This window comes from Notolepis coatsorum (assembly GCF_963971535.1).
Source record: "Notolepis coatsorum genome assembly, chromosome: 8".
Taxonomy (NCBI): Eukaryota; Metazoa; Chordata; class Actinopteri; order Aulopiformes; family Paralepididae; genus Notolepis; species Notolepis coatsorum.
The window spans coordinates 30,094,076-30,114,395 of NC_140172.1; the positions used below are offsets into that span (position 1 = coordinate 30,094,076).

General features: G+C 43.9%; 1 protein-coding gene across 1 annotated transcript; it reads left to right on the forward strand.

Moving 5' to 3' along the window:
* The first annotated feature begins 8,976 nt into the window (after positions 1–8,976).
* Positions 8,977–19,872, forward strand: oafb (OAF homolog b). Its single transcript, XM_084320229.1, has 4 exons — positions 8,977–9,248; positions 16,826–16,960; positions 17,703–17,889; positions 19,001–19,872. Exons 1-4 carry the CDS (start codon positions 9,018–9,020, stop codon positions 19,267–19,269), a joined length of 822 nt encoding a protein of 273 aa, XP_084176355.1. The 5' UTR covers positions 8,977–9,017; the 3' UTR covers positions 19,270–19,872.
* Positions 19,873–20,320: the final 448 nt, after the last annotated feature.

Genomic DNA, 20,320 nt, shown 5'->3' on the forward strand with positions numbered 1-20,320 from the left:
TAAAGGGCCACTTCACCAATTTAAAATCCTATCATTCTGTTGCGAGTGATAAATGTGATAACATTCCTGCTGGGTGACGTCTCACCTCTGGAGACACACGTTGGTGAGTTTTATGTCTGCACATGTGCTCTTCACAACAGAACCATAGGATTCAGGTTAGAAATCTGCTAAATGAGTCTTTAATCCTTTCACTACCACACTACATAAGGTTAACCTTTCACTACCTTTCACTAGTAGTGAAAGGTTAACCTTCTGTAGTAGTGTGGTAGTGAAAGGGTTATGGAACAGAGGTCTGTATAAACTCGTACAAAGAAGTAACGTGGTATTTCAAAAAAGGTATCTTGGCATTTCCATTATTACTATAGAATACTTTTTCGTAAGGGATTGAGGCTCCATCACCTCGTTGCAAGCTACTTATCATATAGGTGTTAATTAGACTTCTGGGAATCACCTTGCGTTGTCTGTCAGTACTGTCTTTTTGGGGGCAGTTTTGAATTAAACATTCAGTGGGGAAGCTATTTTCATTGCTGTAACAACAGACCTCATGTCAGTTTTTATGATGAGTATCTGCCTCCCAGAGGGCAAGCTGGGGAAATACGCTGTTGTCGAAATAGACCAATACTGAGCTTATTTTAAAACCACAGCAATATCCCTCAAGACAACGTCAAGTCCAAGTACATTCTTCTGTCTCAGCGTTTTCTCTTTATACTACCGTGCTAAATATACACTGTTTCAATTGAATGTCCACCAGTATCCTGGACATGATTGTGATGTGAACTAAAGCTGGATGTACTGCAGCACTCTGCAATCATATGATTACTTACAGGTGCCCTTTAAAATGTATTTAGATTCGATTGAAATGTATTGCCATTTCAACGAGTCAACAAAAAGAGGTTTGGCATCCAACCAGAGTGCAAATGTAACAGTAAAGTGCAATAGTAATATACAATGTACAGGTGATTAAACTGGGTACAAAATATACTGAGTGTAGTGTTAATCATATTCTAATCAGTGTGACTACTACTGGCCAGCAGTGTAACTAGTAAGAGTAGGATGTGTACAGATATAGATATAGTAATTTATTGACATATAACGACCCCATAGAACATACTGTTGTGAACAGACAATCTGCTTTGGGATTATTTGCAGCGCAGATTCATGTATTTTGGTGCTTTTTGTCGGTTTGCCCCATTGACCACTGTAGTGGGAAATAAGTACATTTCATAACTGTTTATAATAGTTTGTCCCACTGCACCACCCCTGTGATGCAGCGTTGCAATGCTTATGTAGTTTCTGGAGCACGAGAACAAAGTAAAACCTCTGGTTGTGTCTCATGTGCTGCATGGTGTGAAGTCCACGCCGCTTGGAACGTTCAGCTCCAGTGTCCAGTGGCCTCGTTTTATAAAAGGATTTTACGCACAAACGTTGGGTTCGTGTTCAAATCCAAACTAAAGAAGTTGTGATTTAATTAATAGGTCATCTTGATGTCAAAATCAGCGGTTTACGTGAATTTTATCTGATACAGGACAATGCAAAACACATTTCTGCCGTTACCCAAAGTATGAAAGCTATAGGTATAATGTTAATTTGTTTTCATCATATTCTTTCAAATGACCACCACCACCGTCATCATCATCATCACAATCATCATCATCATCATCATCAAAGGGAATGTTTAACTTTGTGGTTGCAGGCTCTTAACAGGCGCCTCCAAAATTGGCCATTTTCGTTTTCGTTTTTGAGGACTGCATACTTTTTTTGCAAACCAAAACAACATACTTTATACTTATAGCACATGCATGAGCCTGGTCTCTTTTGAAAGATGACATTTTGCAGTTTCTGATTCCAGAAGAAGAATTCACTTTTAGTGCTAACGTATTAGAGTAACATGAACTTGAGTTGTAAAAAAACTTTACTCAAGTTTTTCTGTAGTAGTTAGTAGTCCAGAGGTAGTATTTCCCCAGAAGCCTTTTGTAGTACATATCCAAATTTCATAAAGATCCATTCAGAAATGAGTGATTAGGAGTGATTTTGGTAAACTGTGTACAAAGAAAAACGTTAGGTTATGACTATAACCAAGTTCTGTTAGTATAGTGACGCTCGGCGTCACTCTCTGCACTGTCCTCGCACACGTGCACGCGCACTGAATAAAGACCACAATGTACCTTTAATCCCAATATTTGTCTGACCACACCCCTATCAGCTTACCCATATAAGCAGGGGTGGGGCCACCCACTCGCCTCCTTCCCAAGCTTTCACCACAAGGCGAGATCAAGGGCTGCAGCGGCGTCGGACGCCGAGCGTCACTATACTAACAGAACTTGGTTATAGTCATAACCTAACGTTCTGTATCGTATAGCTCTCGCTCGGCGTCACTCTCTGCACAAGGGAGGCCGAGCGAGAGCCATCGGCCGACAAATACACCCCGCTGAAAGCCCCCCACAACCATCAGAACAGGGAGGGCCGAGCCCCCCCGACCCACCCTAATGGAGGGCACCCCCCCTATTGGGGGCTTCACGGGAGGGCGACGGACCCGACCGTGCGAAGAGGCACTCAAGCAACTCAACGCACAGGGTGAGCAGACCGTGGCTTGACCCCACGACTACACACACGCACAACCCGCATGCCACCCGGGAACGGAGGGAACAACCTCGTTACTGCCCCCAGAATCACGGGGTCAAGGGCAAACCCAACCCCGTGGCAAGGCCGTAGCAGCGGAGCGCGAAGGAAGACCCAGACCCACCAAAGGGACTGGACCCCCTGGAACGGGGGCCCGGAGAAGTCCATGATGCCAGCATCAAGACCCCACCAGGTGGGCACTTAGTGACCCCGCCCCCCACATCGCCAGCGTATTCGGACAAAGGCCCCTCAGCCGAGCGGGCCCTGTCCCCCCAATAGTACACCGCCTGGCACACTGACCCTGCAGAACAGGCAGTCAGCATGGCCGTAAGCACACAAAAAAGGTTAACCAACGGAAGCAGGCAGCGCACCGGGGAAAAACCAGGCAACAGGCTGTTAACCCTAGCCTGGAGACTGCGGACGAGACAGGCGCCAGAGGGGACAGCTGAACACAGCCGCCCCGGCGGAAGGGGCGTAAGCTGGCGTTGTTGCATGACCAAGCCTCCATTTAAAAAGCCCCCACCCAGAGGGTTGAGGCAGAGAAGGCTGACACGATTGGCAGACGTCATGAACGTGCAGGGGCACCCTCAACCGGTGAACCCGGGAGTTGACACTGCTCCAACACACCAGGGAATCAACCACCTTGGTGTTACCCAATGCGGTGGTTGTTCCTATAACCCCTCAAGAAAAAAACTCCAAAACACACCTGCGGGTATACACCGGCTATACCGCAGTACAAGTGTTTCAGTTTTCAAAAAAGGGTTAACCCAGGCCTACGGGTCGACGAAACATGACTTCGGACCGGGCCCGGCGATACGGGAAGCACAGGGTCACCAGAGGAGGTCAAAGACCACCCCAACAGGCCCCTCTTCGCCATGCGTGAGAGAGGAGCGAAAAAGAATGGAGAACCAGCCCCAAGCACACCGTACTTGGTATTCCCAGGCGGTCTCCCAACCAAGTACTAACCAGGACCAACCTGTGTAGCGGCCGAGATCTGACGAGATCGAGCGTGTACAGGTTGGCATGGCCGTAAGCCATTACGACAGTGCTGAGTAAAAAATGTACCCAACCAGGGTCTCCATAGCGCTTAACCCTGTGACACCCGGACCGACCTGGCATTTTTCCCCCTGAAAAAAGCCCAAGTCCCTCAGGGTACCAGAACAGCAGATCTGCATCCCCGGCGGACAACAGGTTCAACTGATCCGGACCAGCGTGACCAGAACCAGTCCCGTGCCCTAACCACGCCGACATGCCTACTCCAGGAGAAGGGGCAGATATGCGTGTTGATCTTAAACATGAAAAGAAGGCGCCACCCAGACGTTCGGGCGAACCGCGCCTGGTGGCCCACCCCCAGGGCGTGAGACCCCTCTACATATGTTCAGATCCATTCCGTCATCATCCCCCAGATATGAACGAGAATCCGTCGATAACCAAACCAGGTCGTCGGATTTGGTCGTCGGAAGAGGAAAAACCTCCATCCCAGTTGCTTTATAAAAACGCCGTTTTAACCTCAAGCAACCAAGGCGTGCCAGTCAGTCGCCTGTTTACAGAACACCCCGAGCTAGCACTATACGTGCGTCGGGACACACCCACATCAATGAACAGGCTATTTAGACCTGTCATTGAATCCCCAAGGCGCCCAGGGGAACGACAAGAGGGGTGTGATACTTCCTAATTCCAACTCTTTTTAGTAGAAAAGAAGGAAGCACCAACAGTATGTATCCCAGTCTACACAGCCGGGGGTAAAAATTGTTCACATTTTTACATCCCACCACCCTCCCATAGGAAGGAGATGGGAATCCCCAGAGAGGCTTCCCACGCGAGCTGTACAGATTGAAAAGAATATATTGCAAAAATATTGTATTGTAAAAAATTGGTTTTAGGGCTCTCCGGGGAGGAGGCACAGAGCCTCCTTGACAATCTGAGGAGGAGGCTCTGTACTCTGAAGGAGGCTCCCTCCTCACGGAAGGAGTCCCAACTCACAGAAGGCCCGAATAGGAGCTTGGTGAGGAGGAGCCCTGACCACCCCCCGAAACAGATCCATCACATGGACCTGAACAGCACACGGAAGTCCTACCAACAGAGACGCGCACGGTGACGTACTCTATGGCGGGGGAATTTTATGATGTCACACGCCCAATATTCCAGGCCGTGGGACCAGGAAACTCCCCCCCCCCCCCCCCCTCACCCTGTAACGTGCCGAACCGCAACGTGACAGGAACCTTGAAGGACAGGTGGGTTTACCCCTGACCAACAGAAAAAAGGGGGAGGAAAGGTTACCAGTTCACCCCTTTACGACCCCACACCCATGATACGTTGTAATGACAAAAAGAGAGTATGACACAGTCATAGTCAGCTCTATGAAACATCTGACAGCTTCACACAGCGCATGAGCTAACCTGCTATCTGATTTTTACTAAGGAAAAAACACAGAATAGAGAGGGCTCTCCAAGAGCCCCGGTACCAAACTTACACATGTGCTTCTGTGGCCAGTCCAACCCAGTTGTAGGTCACATGACACACACAACCCATCATCACCCACAAAAAATGGCAAAAACACTCTACGGAGGAACGCCATTTTTCATAATGAGAGAATACATAATTCTCGATTAGTATCGGCCACAGGCCTTGCTAAGCACACACGAAAGCGACCAAACAATTTTTTCTTTTAGGAAAATAAAGTTTCTCCAGCAGTTTTAGCACAACCTCAGCAATCAAGCTAAGGGTTACATCGTATCCCTACCACACAGTGACACAATGTAGTGCAACAACATGTCTGAAAGGAGGATGAAGAAGTCCCCAGGGAACCGGGGGGAAACACAATCCTCCTACTTTACCCTTAATACGGCCAGTTAAAACAGGAAAACCTGTTAATATGTGAACACACTGTTCATTGTCATTACAGGCTGAGAAAAGAATCATTCTTTACTCATTTGTCACTAAGCATAGCTTTATAGGTTAGTTAACCCCCTTAGTTGTGAGTACACGGTACATATAAACACACATGATGTTTCTCAACACAACAAACCAGATCATTTTCACATCTGTAACAACAACTCGATTTGCATGGAGAAGCTAAATACCAGTGACAAGACAATTCACACATAACTCGCGTTGTATCCTAAATGTAGTGCAGCAACACTCGTTTTGGAAAACATCGTTATTTACAAAACATTTAGAAGGGAAAGCCAGAAGAAGTGTACAAGGTCTGGCCAAACCTTGCCTACCCGGAGCGTAGATCAACGAAGTGCAGTCTCAAGGCACCGTAGTAAACACAGCCGTTCTGTGTTGCCGACCCGGCCAGCGTCGCCGCTCCAACCCGTCGCTACGGTCCCCTTTGTTGACGCAGTCCTTGCCGTCCTGGCTCAGGGCAGGGTCGAAGAACATCCTCTGTCAAAGATGACGTCGTAGTCAAGAGTGTTTAAAACATGTTATAATCAAAGCACGTTCAACAGAGTAGCATTAAGCTAACGGCCGCTCCAACCGTCGGTCGCTACCGCCCCTGCCCGCGAGACGCCGAGCGAACGGCGCACGTGACCAGAGGGGAGCTTTGAATCCCCCCCGCCTCTCCCCGTGAGGGAGAGGGGAGTTGGGAACCGCGGCGGCGCACGAGGGGCCGGAGCCACCCCGCGCTGGGCCTCGGCCGATAGCAGCAAGCTAACGTTTCCTAGCCTAGCCAGGTAGGCCACCTAGTGATCACAGCAGGCTAGCGCCGCAGCTAACAGCTGACTGGCTAACAGTAGGCCACCACTAGCACGTAAGCTAAGCAGCGACAGCAGCAAGCTAACATTTCCTAGCCTAGCCAGGTAGGCCACCTAGTGATCACAGCAGGCTAGCGCCGCAGCTAACAGCTGACTGGCTAACAGTAGGCCACCACTAGCACATAAGCTAAGCAGCTATCACCTGAACTTGTACACAATGATATATAACACTCACCCAGACAGGCCGCCGTTCTGAAACCCTCCTCACTTTTTAAGAGAAAAGAGAAACAAGATGTCAACACAGTTTTACAACAGTGATTTTACCAACACCTGACGGAGCCAGCACAATACCCAACTGGCCTGTGTAGCTGACTTTGAACACAGATCTTCCGCTAATGAACATCTATGCCCATATCTCCTCGTGAGGGAATACTCTCATTTGGATATGAAAGATGGGGCCTAACACGGTGACAGAGAGACATCCACTCGTCCAGAAAACACAGGGATCACCAGTGTTAATGGTCGTGGCCCACTAGTTAAACTATAATGGGCTTCAGACCAAGGTCTTCTGTCGCCTAGGAGGCTGAACAAAGGACCCTAGTCTGGGGCCGGTTTTCATAAACATTGTCAACTAGCCCCCATAGCACTAACAGACAAGTGGAGCTTGCCAGCAAAACATAACTCACCAAACCTGGAACCCACCGCTTCTCACAACAGCGGCGCGTCCTACAGCCCAGCTGTGTCTTTACCGCAACCAGCACACAGCAAGGACTGCAGTTGGAAAGGCATGTAGCGGCGCGAACTCCCAATACGAAAACCGGTGGAGGATTTTTAGAATGATCATCATCTTCCAGACACTACAGTACGAAGACAATATCGCCGTATTTTCTCGAAAATAGTGAGAGAGAAAATAAAGATATGATGTCAACGTATCCTTGTTTTCCAACTCTTCTCCTACCATCACATCACTTCAAGTGGGGATCTACCGAGGCACTTCCTTGTGGTGAAAGCGAGAAGGAGGCGAGTGGGTGGCCCCACCCCTGCTTATATGGGTAAGCTGATAGGGGTGTGGTCAGACAAATATTGGGATTAAAGGTACATTGTGGTCTTTATTCAGTGCGCGTGCACGTGTGCGAGGACAGTGCAGAGAGTGACGCAGAGCGAGAGCTATACGATACAGAACTCAGTTTTCTCATAGACTTCAATTCATTCGGCTGTTTTGCTCTTCCTGTTTTCGTGTTTTTTCGTGTTTTGATTTTTTTTTTTTGAATATGCACACCCGAGCCACTAGGGGTCGCCAAAGTGCTGGTTGCAAAAATCTGAAAAACGTCCCATATGAGGGACGTTGCAGCTTAAGAGGCCTATTCGTCAAAACCCCTCCCACCCCCTCTATTGGGAGCTAGCCAAGATGAGGAGCACGGTCAGCCACAGACTTATCCCCCCCGAGTCCCCGACACACCACAAATCACCTGCTGCCAATAGCTGGAGAACTTGAGAACTGTTAAGACTGTCTGACTCTTAATACTAAACACTCCACCGACTCTGGCACAGTGTGTTGCTACTATATGTATACTATTATGTTTGTATATATACCATTTATACTATTATTATTATTATTATTATTATTATTATTATTATTATTATTATTATTATTATTATTATTATTATTATTATTATTATTATTATTATTATTATTATTATTATTATTATTATTATTGATAGAATATACCGCCATTCTATTATTATTAATATTATTATTATTATTATTATTATTATTATTATTATTATTATATTATTATTATTATTATTATTATTATTATTATTATTATTATTATTATTATTATTATTATTATTATTATTATTATTATTATTATTATTATTATTATTATTATTATTATTATTATTATTATTATTATTATTATTATGTTCTACTCTATTGTTATTATTACTGTTTCTATGATTATCTTTTTTCCTGCCAGTACCTCCCCTCCCCCCTCCCCATGCAGGATGAGTTGACACCTGCATTTCCCCAAGAGGATTAATAAAGGAACACTGAAATGGGGACAGACACTAAGTAAATAGCCTTTGTTTATATGTGGCTTAGTTGTGATCAATGATGAAGCCACATGTATTGCAAATAGTTTACACACTCTTACATTCATTCAATTTCCACAAGTCCACAACAACAGATGTTGTAAGACCTCTTTGGCGCCCCTATTCATTCAGGGGGGCTCCCTAAATTACATTTCTCACAACAATAATCACGCAGCTGAGGTGACGGGGTTGGAGGATAACCGATATGTCATTGGTACGTATAATACCCGTAACGTATTGCAGTTATTATTACTAGGTAATTGTTAAACGTTGATTGTCAAGATTATAGGGTACAGATTGAGCAGGCCATACGAGATCTCCGTTTACAACTATATGGATGCGCGCAAAGAAGACATTCCTTCTTTTCTTTATGTGTAGATACGGACAGAGAGGCAAGATCTACACAGTGGAGCGCTCATTATGGGATGATGATGATGGGACTGGGAGCCCCCAACCTCTGCTGCAGAGATTTCACAATGTGAGTTAAATCTGTGGCTTTTCCCAAACTCTTCTTGATCGACTGCAACAAGGGAAGCGCGCACAGTTCCCAAGATTCTTCACTTTTTCCTCCACTCCGGTGAAATATCTTCGGCCACAGCAGGAATGCTGCACGACGCGTGGAAGAAGTCATCATCAACAACACGGCTTCACTTGCTGCTCGTGTTGTTGTTTGTATCGTTTGGCGCTTGTTCCAAACTAAAAGTGCGTGTGCGGCTGAGTGATGGACTGGTCGCGGAGGAGCTTCTGGAAGCGGACAGGGAGAAGGATGCCATAACGGTGGAGTTTAAGCAACTGGATGGTACTCATATTACTGTCACATTTGATTTCAAAAGAGTAAGTAAACATTTTCCAAATACGCAAACCCAACTGTAGCCTCTATTATGCAGCCTATAGTTTTGTTGAAATTTTTAGCTGTTTTATCTGACTGGGTGGACTCGTAGTCGCACATCACATATGAAATGTCTTTAATCTAACACTGTCTGCCTATTGATGTGTTTGTATCATCTAGCTCACCTAGGCAACATAGGCGTCAAAGTAAAAAGTAACTTTCGGTTGCTCTCTCTCTCTCTCTCTCTCTCTCTCTCTCTCTCTCTCTCTCTCTCTCTCTCTCTCTCTCTCTGAAGCTGAAATAAAGTAGGCACAGGGTTCCATCCTTCAAATTGGTATTCTGCCGAGTAGGCCAACTTGTTGCTGTTGGAAAACTTACAGTTAACAGCCACACACACACACACACACACACACACACACACACACACACACACACACACACACACACACACACACACACACACACACACACACACACACACACACACAGACACACACACACACACACACACACACAGACCCCACCCCACCTACCCAACCTCCTCCAATGTACAGTTTTTACGTCAAATGTACTCTCTTTTCTGGACTCTTTTTGTATCACAAACAGTACTGTATTTGCAAATCTGGTATGTCATAAATGTATAGATGTAGCAGTACTGTCTATCTGTATGTCATGTATGTCATATATGTCATGATGAATTGAAAAGGGGCGACCCTGATGTAAACAAGACAAACGTCTTTCTCTGGTCTGCATCCCCTTAACAATTGTGTGTATTGAGCTGTACTGTATTGTACCCATTCTGCAATCTGTTAATAAAGTTTTCAATCAATCAATCAATCAGACATACACACACTGCAGGCAGTCAGCATATCATTTATTTTGTCTGGATGAAGTCCGTTTGGACAGCAGCCCTCCCCCTGGCTTCCTGGGTAGGCTATACATTTCCAATCCAACTCAGCATTAGGTCACACAGATGGAAAGTTGGAACCAGTATAGGATGATCAGCTGCTACTACTGAGCCTGTCATTGTGATTATGTGAAGTATTTGCGTAAACCATTTAAACATATTCCTACGAGTGGATTCCAGTCCCTTTTCCACAGTCCATATGTCTCAAGACTCCTCCCAAGACTGATTGATTGATTGATTGAAAAGTTTATTAACAGATTGCAGAATGGGTACAGTACAGTACAGCTCAATACATACAATTGTTAAGGGGATGCAGACCAGAGAAAGACTTTCGTCTTGTTTACATCAGGGTCCCCCATTTTCAATTCATCATAACATATATGACATACATGACATACAGATAGACAGTACTGCTACATCTATACATTTATGACATATCAGATTTGCAAATACAGTACTGTTTGTGATACAAAAGTGTCCAGAAAAGGAGTGTATATACATTTGGCATAGAAACTGTACATTGGAGGAGGTTGGTTGGGTGGGGTGGGGTTGGGTGGGTTGGGTGAGGGCTGTACATTGGAGGTGGGGGGGGGGGGGGGGGGGGGGTTGGGAAGGGGACACACACACATTTTACACTGTACATTGGAATATTGACAAAGCCTTACTTGGTCATTTACTGTACAACTAGGTTAGGACATTTGTAGGGGCCAGTTTCGAATTGCAGTCTCACGTAGGTGTTTTTTGAGAGTGTTTTTGAAGGTGGGTAGTGATTCACATTCCTTTACAGCTTTAGGTAGGGCGTTCCACATTGATGTGGCATAATTGCGAAACGTGTTTAGTCCCTTGTTTGAGCCGAATCTGGGTTTTACATGATTTGTGGAGCTCCCTCTGGTGTTGTGATCGTGGTATTCACTGACCTTTGGGAAGTATTTTGACATGTACATGGGTACCTTGGTCGCGTAGTGTATCTTGTAGACCAGGCCCATTGCAAGTTGCTGTACTCTGTGGTCTACTCTAAGCCATCCTAGGTTGTCAAAGTGGGCAGGGGTGAGGTGGGTTCTAGGAGTCAGGTCAAGTAGTAGTCTGACTAGCTTGTTTTGAGATGTTTGTAATTTGTTTTTTAGTGCCTTTGAGGTGCTTTGGTACCCTCCTTCATGCTTGTAGTGGATTACATCGTTGTTTTCACCTAGTTATTTGATTTCATGAAAACTACTGAGGTTCCGGCCCAACTTGAAGTAATCCTTTACATCCTGATTTCTTGAGGAGAACCAAAAATGGGTCACAGCTCACAGGCCATCGTCCAGTGTGGGTCCCCACATGACAACAGTGGTAATAATAATACCATTATGTTTGTGCTATGTTTTAATGAGCTTGGATCTCCTCAATAAGTGAATTATGCATACCATCAAACTAACTATCTTGACTTGAAGATACGTTATTTTTAATCCATTGTTTACAAACATTATCAACGTAAACAAACCTTTTATGTGACATAAAATATAGTAAATAGAATTAAAACTAAAATGAGCCTGTTGTACTAATGCTCATATCAATACCCCATGTCAATCAACTACAGAATGAACACATGCCTCCAATCCATACTTCCTATTTAAGATGTTCAGCAATGATGGAACGGCTGCGTATTTGTTTACATTTGGATCACAGATTGGGCTTTCAACTCCCTCATCCCCCGGGCTGATGACCTCACATAGCTGGGAGCTGAGTGTGGCCTGTCATCAGACCCTGATGGTGCATGTTACTCTGTCTGACGGGCACTGTGCCTCTGGCACCTCCAGATGATAGCGTGATAGCGTCATGCAGGTGATATCTGATGGCAGAGGCACCCGTCCATGCCCTCGCCCGCATCCTTCCTCATCCCCTTAACTGACAGCTAACGTGTCAAGTTTTCTACCTATGATGGTATCTCGCCGGGTGCCGTGCAGTCAGTGTGGTGGACACAGTAGAGTCGACGTACTGGCACCACTTTTACCACTACAATACTGATACAGGGTTTGAGGTCCGGTCCATTACTTTTACTGAGCAGTATAAACTCTCAGGGCTAGATCCACAAAGAATGGATTGCACGGTGCTAGTTGCACCCTTACTTACAATTCATTATGAATTGAAAATGGGGGACCCTGATGTAAACAAGACGAAAGTCTTTCTCTGGTCTGCATCCCCTTAACAATTGTGTGTATTGAGCCGTACTGTATTTTCTTTTTTGATCCACTTTTTCTCCTCCCTTTTCTGTGTTTTTCTCATTGGATGAAAAATTATCGAGATATACACTTTCTCCAGTAGAGAGAGATAACAGGCTTTGATTTCTGACATTTGGCTCTTGATATCGGATTTTAGTATTGGGGAAATTCTCCATTAGGATACTATATTTTTTAACCTGGTATCGGCCTGATATCTGTTACTGATACTCCAGTGTCAGTATCAGCACATCCCTAAAAGTGATTCTTAGTATTTTGAAGGTTATCTATATGCAGAATATGAATGCCAGTTTATTGATTTGACTGATTGTCCCCCTACTTGTCCTTGACATCCCTGAACTAAACTTCAGTGATCCTCCATTGTGTTTTCTACATTAATTCAGCAGCTGTGCGACCCCCCCCCCCATGAGATCATTTAATTACAATATAATTATGCCATATATCATATATCAAGATATAAGTATCCAAATACTAGCCATTTTAAAAGCATAAGGGGCATTAGACGCGTAAAGGACTATGAGTGAGCTGAGTTTTAGAACCAACATCCTTATGTCAGTCCCTCACTTCTAAATATATATTATATACATTTACATTTACATTTTGTCATTTAGCTGACGCTTTTATCCAAAGCGTAAATTTTTTCACTTTGGCCAATTGCGGACTTTCTCTATCTTGTCTGTAGATAGTTTTGATCCACTAGGCCATAAAAGACATCAGTCTAGAAGTCCAGAGTCACTCAGCTGCAGGAATCTTTTAGTTTTCTTCCCCTCCCCCACTCTGCATTGCCCCACCATCCATCTGGCCCTGCCTGGGATGTCCCGAGACTCCCTAGTCTCGCAGTAGCCCGTCGTTAAATGTCCTGCCCTCCCTCCATGCTTATGGAATTGATAATGTAAGACAGTGGGTTTGAGACTCCCTCCCTTTCTTTGTCTTATCTTTCACTCAATGTTTTCTTGGAATCCCATCTCAGAACTCTAGAACTCCATAGGTTTCAATCACCAATAGCCATTGTTACATCATCACATTCATTAGAATGTTCAATTCTCCAAATTCTATCACACATGTGAGATTTTACATTCCTACCATCATCCCCAGACGTTTATTTATTTTTTTAATATATATGTATATTATTTATTTATTTTAGGTTTAATCTAGATTTCAGTATACGAACAAGTCTATTAAAGGCTAAGATGCTAATAATTAAGTTTATGATGTCATCAAGTGACACTCTCTGGAGTTCCTCCATTGACATGATTGAATAGGACAAATTATAGGCAGCTCTAGGTTTTACATATTAATGACATCACAGGTTCAGGTCCTAGTCCTCTGGTCTCTGGCTTTGGTAGAGAATCACCTTAGTAATGGTCATAATACTTTTTTATGTATTTATATATTTATTTATTTATTTATGAATTTTAGATCATAGGACTAACTATGAATGATAATATTCTCCCTTAAAGGAAAACTCAAACATTTTGGGAAATTAGCTTATTTGCCATCTACCCTGGAGTTAGACAAGAAGATGCATACCTTTTTCTTCTCTGTGCATGCAGTAGGAGTAGAAAGACGTTGGGAACTAGGCTAATGGAGGAACCTACTTCCAGTGACTGACGCTAAGCTAGGCTAACGGTGCGCGTCTTCCTACTCCTACTGCATGCACAGAGAAGAAAAAGGTATGTATCTTAACACTCCAACATTTTGGGAACCCTGGAGTTAGACAAGAAGATGCATACCCTTTTCTTCTCTATGCAGTAGGAGTAGGAAGACATTGGGAACTAGGCTAATGGAGGAACCTACTTCCAGTGACTGACGCTAAGCTAGGCTAACGGCTAACGGTAATATTCTAGAACGTTGTCATTTGTCTGCCTATTTATGAATAGTTTTCAAATAAACGCTAGATAATCGATAGTATATGTGTGCGCACGCACGCTCGTGCCGCGCGCTGATAATCGCTGCTCTTATTTCCTGATGGCTTTTACAGTCAAAACAGCGATATCACATATAGGGGAAACGCTTATATATCCGTGAAAACGAGTCTGATTATCCTAAGACTGATAACATAGATTCCTTACCTGAGATCAGATGGTATCCAAATGGATTATTCCAATTCCTGATCACCATTAAAAAAAAATCGATCATTGAATTGATCAACCGTGTATACAGTAGAACACATAATCCCCGCTGCTCTTCAGGCTCCGGAGTGATGCCGGTCGATGCCGGCTGCGTGAGTGAGACGTAAAATGTGGAGTCAGAAATACTTTCTCCCATTCACTTTCATTGAGTCCAATCCAAAACTAAAGGGTGATTTACCATCTGGGAGACGATAGGGGGCGCTTTTTTCACATCTGAGCGCCTGGGGTGACTGGATCTCCAACGTTAGGCTCGCTTGATGCAATATGATTTCAGATCGCTAATAAAAAAAAACGAATAAAACGAATATTCTCGTGAGTGGGCATTCAACCCGGGGGGTAATAACACGAGAAAACTCGTGGGTGGCATTCAAAGTGTTAAAGACAATAAGGTTGTCTGTGGAAGGCCCACATATTCTGATTACACATGGCTGCTGACAGTGAATACAGTAGTAACAGACTCTGATTACACATGGCTGCTGTCAGTGAATACAGTAGTGACAGACTCTGATTACACATGGCTGCTGTCAGTGAATACAGTAGTGACAGACTCTGATTACACATGGCTGCTGTCAGTGAATACAGTAGTAACAGACTCTGATTACACATGGCTGCTGTCAGTGAATACAGTAGTGACAGACTCTGATTACACATGGCTGCTGACAGTGAATACAGTAGTGACAGACTCTGATTACACATGGCTGCTGTCAGTGAATACAGTAGTGACAGACTCTGATTACACATGGCTGCTGACAGTGAATACAGTAGTGACAGACTCTGATTACACATGGCTGCTGTCAGTGAATACAGTAGTGACAGACTCTGATTACACATGGCTGCTGACAGTGAATACAGTAGTAACAGACTCTGATTACACATTGCTGCTGACAGTGAATACAGTAGTAACAGACTCTGATTACACATGGCTACTGACAGTGAATACAGTAGTAACAGACTCTGATTACACATGGCTGCTGTCAGTGAATACAGTAGTGACAGACTCTGATTACACATGGCTGCTGACAGTGAATACAGTAGTGACAGACTCTGATTACACATGGCTGCTGTCAGTGAATACAGTAGTGACAGACTCTGATTACACATTGCTGCTGTCAGTGAATACAGTAGTAACAGACTCTGATTACACATGGCTGCTGTCAGTGAATACAGTAGTGACAGACTCTGATTACACATGGCTGCTGACAGTGAATACAGTAGTGACAGACTCTGATTACACATGGCTGCTGTCAGTGAATACAGTAGTGACAGACTCTGATTACACATGGCTGCTGTCAGTGAATACAGTAGTGACAGACTCTGATTACACATTGCTGCTGTCAGTGAATACAGTAGTGACAGACTCTGATTACACATGGCTGCTGACAGTGAATACAGTAGTGACAGACTCTGATTACACATTGCATGCTGAATAAAAGTTGGGTCATCTATGAACTCCAGTTGATGATCACGGCAATGCACAGGAATCACAATCGTTTTTTAAATTATGTTCTTGTTTTTTCAGAATAGTATTCTTTCACTTTATTTCCTAAAAATAACCCATGTTTTATGTAACCTAAATCTGATATACCACTTTCTTCCTATAATCTCTCTACACACAATGAATTTCAGTCATAACAATCGATATATTCCACGAGTAAACTCGATTTTACAAAAGAAATAGAAAAAAAAGAAGCTGTTAAACTAAGTTTAAGTGGGTGTACATTCCATTACAATCCTGACTACTGAGCTGGGAGAGAATGAACCGAAAGAGACAATAATAAACGCACGGAAGAAAGAGAAAACAAGAGCATGTCTTCTGCTTCTATTGAGACGGCAGCCCGTTCTCTCCATTCTCTCCATTGTCTACGTCTTACTGGGGGATGTCTGCCTGTTGCACTGAGCCCCGCTGTATCAACACTAGGACAGCCATTCAGATGGTAATGAAGCAGAGGAGGCAGTATTGTCAGTGGTGAGGGTCGCGTTGGACTCATCAGAGGCTCGTGTTCCTAAAGGTCAGCACAGCTCAGGTCAGGATAGGTCAGTCCTGGTAAACTACGGACAGATACGGTTGTTATGCTACTCACGTTGGGACAACTTTGTAGGCAAAGCGGAAGTTCTCGTACAATCGCTGCAGCCACTTTCCGGGAAGGTTTTTAAACAAAATACACATAGCCTACTGCAATTATGAGAAAATGCCAATATTCAGATTCCTACTAATGAAATGCCCCGTAATGTCTTGACCAATTCAGCTAAGTTAAAAGTTGTAAAATAAAATTGGTATAAAACAAACTTGTAGATGTTGTGTGTGTGTGTGTGTGTGTTGTTGTCAGGATGTGAGGATTGTCCGGGCCTTGGTCCTGGGGGAGCCGGAGCGAGGCCAGAACATCTATCAGGTCCTGTGTTTCCTGACCCGCCTGGACCACCACGAGATCATCCCCTCGGAGTCGTTGGCTCGTTTGCGACAGGTTAGCTAACCCAACCGTGTTGGAGTTCTACATAGGAATGTTGACGTCAGAGTTCCACAGTTCTACGGCTGTAGTTACATTTATTTTTAACCAGTCAGATTGCTCAGCTGGAATTCAACATTTAACCCTTTAAAGTGCACTGTTTTGTGTGTGTGTGCAATGTTCTTCTGGAATCCTATGTTGGAATTATGGCAACTCCATAACTTTTGATCACCAATAGCTGTTGCTACATCATCATCATCATCTATCTTGCATGTGAGAGTGTATACTTCAGATATACCCACCCCCACCTAATAGACAGTCTCCTCCCCACCGCATGTATATATTCTCTCCCCGCCGTATATGTATATTTCTCTCCCACCCACCCACCCCCTCCTAATGTACAGTCCCCTCCCCATCATATGTATATACTCTGTCAGGATCTATGAGTAACAGTACTGTATATTTGAATACCGTATATGTCACAAATGCATCAGTACTAAATACCTATATGTCCCTATGCCATAAATGTCATGTATGTTGTGTATGTCATAAATGTCAATATGAAATGAAAATGGGGGACCCTGATGTAAACAAGATGAAAGTCTTTCTCTGGTCTGCATCCCCTTAACAATTGTGTGTATTGAGCCGTACTGTATTGTACCCATTCTGCAATCTGTTAAATAAAGTTTTCATTCATTCATTCATTCATTCAGAGGGTCAATTGTGTGACTATTGACTGTGGTCTGTGTTGGGCTCATAGAAAAACCCTCACCTGGTGCGCAGGGCGGAGGAGAAGCACGCGGTAGAGCACCTGCACATGGACGCACAGGTCAACCTGAGCCGCGCGGCTGCAGGAGACCTCAGCTCACACCTGCACGCCGTGTGTAAGGAGGCCCAGCAGGGCGTGTATACCCGCACAGCTGATGTCAAACACTGGCTGGGAAAGGGTGAGCTTGGTTCTGTAAACACTATTTAAACTAAAGGGATGTTACACAACTGTCTCTTACCTCTATCTAAAGTGCATTCTTCAAGTAAGCTAGTGGCCACTGCTGTCAACACCACCATTCCTCCCAGGTGTCAGGCACCTCGTTCACTTCCATTCATTTTGTCTGTTGTACTGAAATCTGCACAGCAGTAGTTTGTTTATACTTCAGAAGTATGATATTTAGACTATGTTCCCAAAATGAATGGAGGTGAATGAGGAGGGTTAGGGTTAGCCTGACACCTGGGAGGAATGGTGGTGTTGACAGCAGTGACAGGGACAGCAGTGGTCACTAGCTTACTCGTAGATGACCTTAGATAGAAGTAAGACTGCTGAAACTTGACAAATTCCAATAAAGCTTTTGTTCATATTCACACTTGAACCCAAATAAACAGTTTTACATGTTGTCGTTAACATATATAATCTATAAACTGAATTAATTTCCTACTCCATAGAACCTTTGCAGAGTCCATTTTGTCCACTTCTATTCCAATTTCCTTTTCAATTTCCACTTAGTGAAGTTGTAACTAAAGAATGAATGACTAAAGAATGACTTAGTCATAGGAAAGAGGAGATTTGGCCCTATCCATAGATGTATGACTTGGCCATAATAATTTATAGGCCCGATATTCTATATAATATATTCAAATGCATTATAATTCAAATGGCATGTGTTCTGATGGCAAAATTCAGTACTGTATCTACAAAGAACGCTGTAAATCATCTCCCCTTTATTCATTTGCTTAGATTTCTTGTACACTTGATCTCAAGCAGGTGCGGAATTCCTCCAAACCCAATGTTAGCATGGGGTTATTCACCATCAACGATGCAAAGAAAAATTATAATTTATATTCTCCTTCGTTTCATCACAATTTACTCAAGCATAGTAACAGACACAATATTGACCTTGTAGAAGTGGAGCAATCTTCCATTTACTTGGGCATGTACTTTTAGGCAGATTTTTCTGAAAATAGGGCTGCAGCTTAACAGGTTAAATAACTTTTTGTGATGATTAGTGTCACCTTAAAAATTACCCTGACCTTAACCCCCCCCCCCTCTCTCCCCCCCTCCTGCAGGACTGGAAGAGTCTGCTGTCTTTGAGCCTGGAGACAGTGTGCTCGTGCCTCGCTGTCCCTCCTGCCTGGACTCATGGCAGCCCTGCCTCTGCAGGTACCTCCTCCATCTGGAGTGGCTCCCCTGCCTGCTCAAATACTGCCACAGCCGCCGGAGGACGGCCGGAAGGGACAATCATTATAAATGTGGCATCCGGAGCTGCAGTAAAAGCTACGGCTTCGACTACTATGTCCCCCACAGACGACTCTGTCCGTGGGACGAGAAAACCTAGTGGACGTCATGGATGGGCAGAAGTTGTTTCTTCAGAGGTTTTTGCACCTATGTATTTGTCGATGGCTTTGCGGCTCGAAGGGAAGGCGTTTAACCAGTCTATTGTCCTGCATCTGTTGAACTGTGGCTTGTGCACCTTTGTGCCACCTGTGTTTAGACAGAGTTTATCGTCTTAAGGCATCTGGAAACAAAGGATAGGCCTAGTGAGCAATGGATATTCACATATCAAAAGACAGGAAAGTCAATTGATCAGTAATGCTAGCTTCAGCTGGTTCGCTATCAAGGTGTTCATTCTACCACATTTAACATAACATTTCAAAACAAAGCGTTGATAGCAGCAGTAAGACTGAAAAAAGAAAGTGCCTTCGAGATGCCCAAGACAAAGCTCTCTTCTGTCAGTGACATGGACTGTATCTTGCCAATTATGGCACATTGACACAACCATCTGTAAATGTTCAGTGTGTCTATCAACAACAACAACAACTGCTGAAACAGTTGCTTCATGTACCTTCCAGTTGTTTAAATCAATTTATTTACATTCAAGCAGCTTTTTTTTCTTTTTTGCTTTTTTCACCAAAACAATAATTTTCCCGAATTGTCCTGAATTCCCGCCAATGTCTGGGTGCTAACGGAGAGGCGGGAAACCAAACATTGAAACGGCGTCGCCACACGAACCTAAATAAATGGAGGAGTGAGTCTATGTTAAAACAGATTGAACTGAAAACTGTCTGTTTATGTCTAGGGGTAAACTGCTAAAGAAGGATGGGAACCCCTGTTGCTAAAATACAGGCTTTTCATCTTTGGAACATTAAAACCAGTAAAACCACAATACTGAAATACTGAAGATGAATACCAATCTCTATCACTTTAGGGAGATACAGCACTTCCCATAATATTGAAGGCATGATTCCATGAATCAAATCAATGTCATAGCTGAAAGTGTTTGTCCATAATCTTCCAACCTGACAGCCCATTCAAATGATTAGGCTTATATTGGGACAAAGACATGCCTATTATTTACCAGAAGGGGTCAACCCTTTGCCTTACATCTA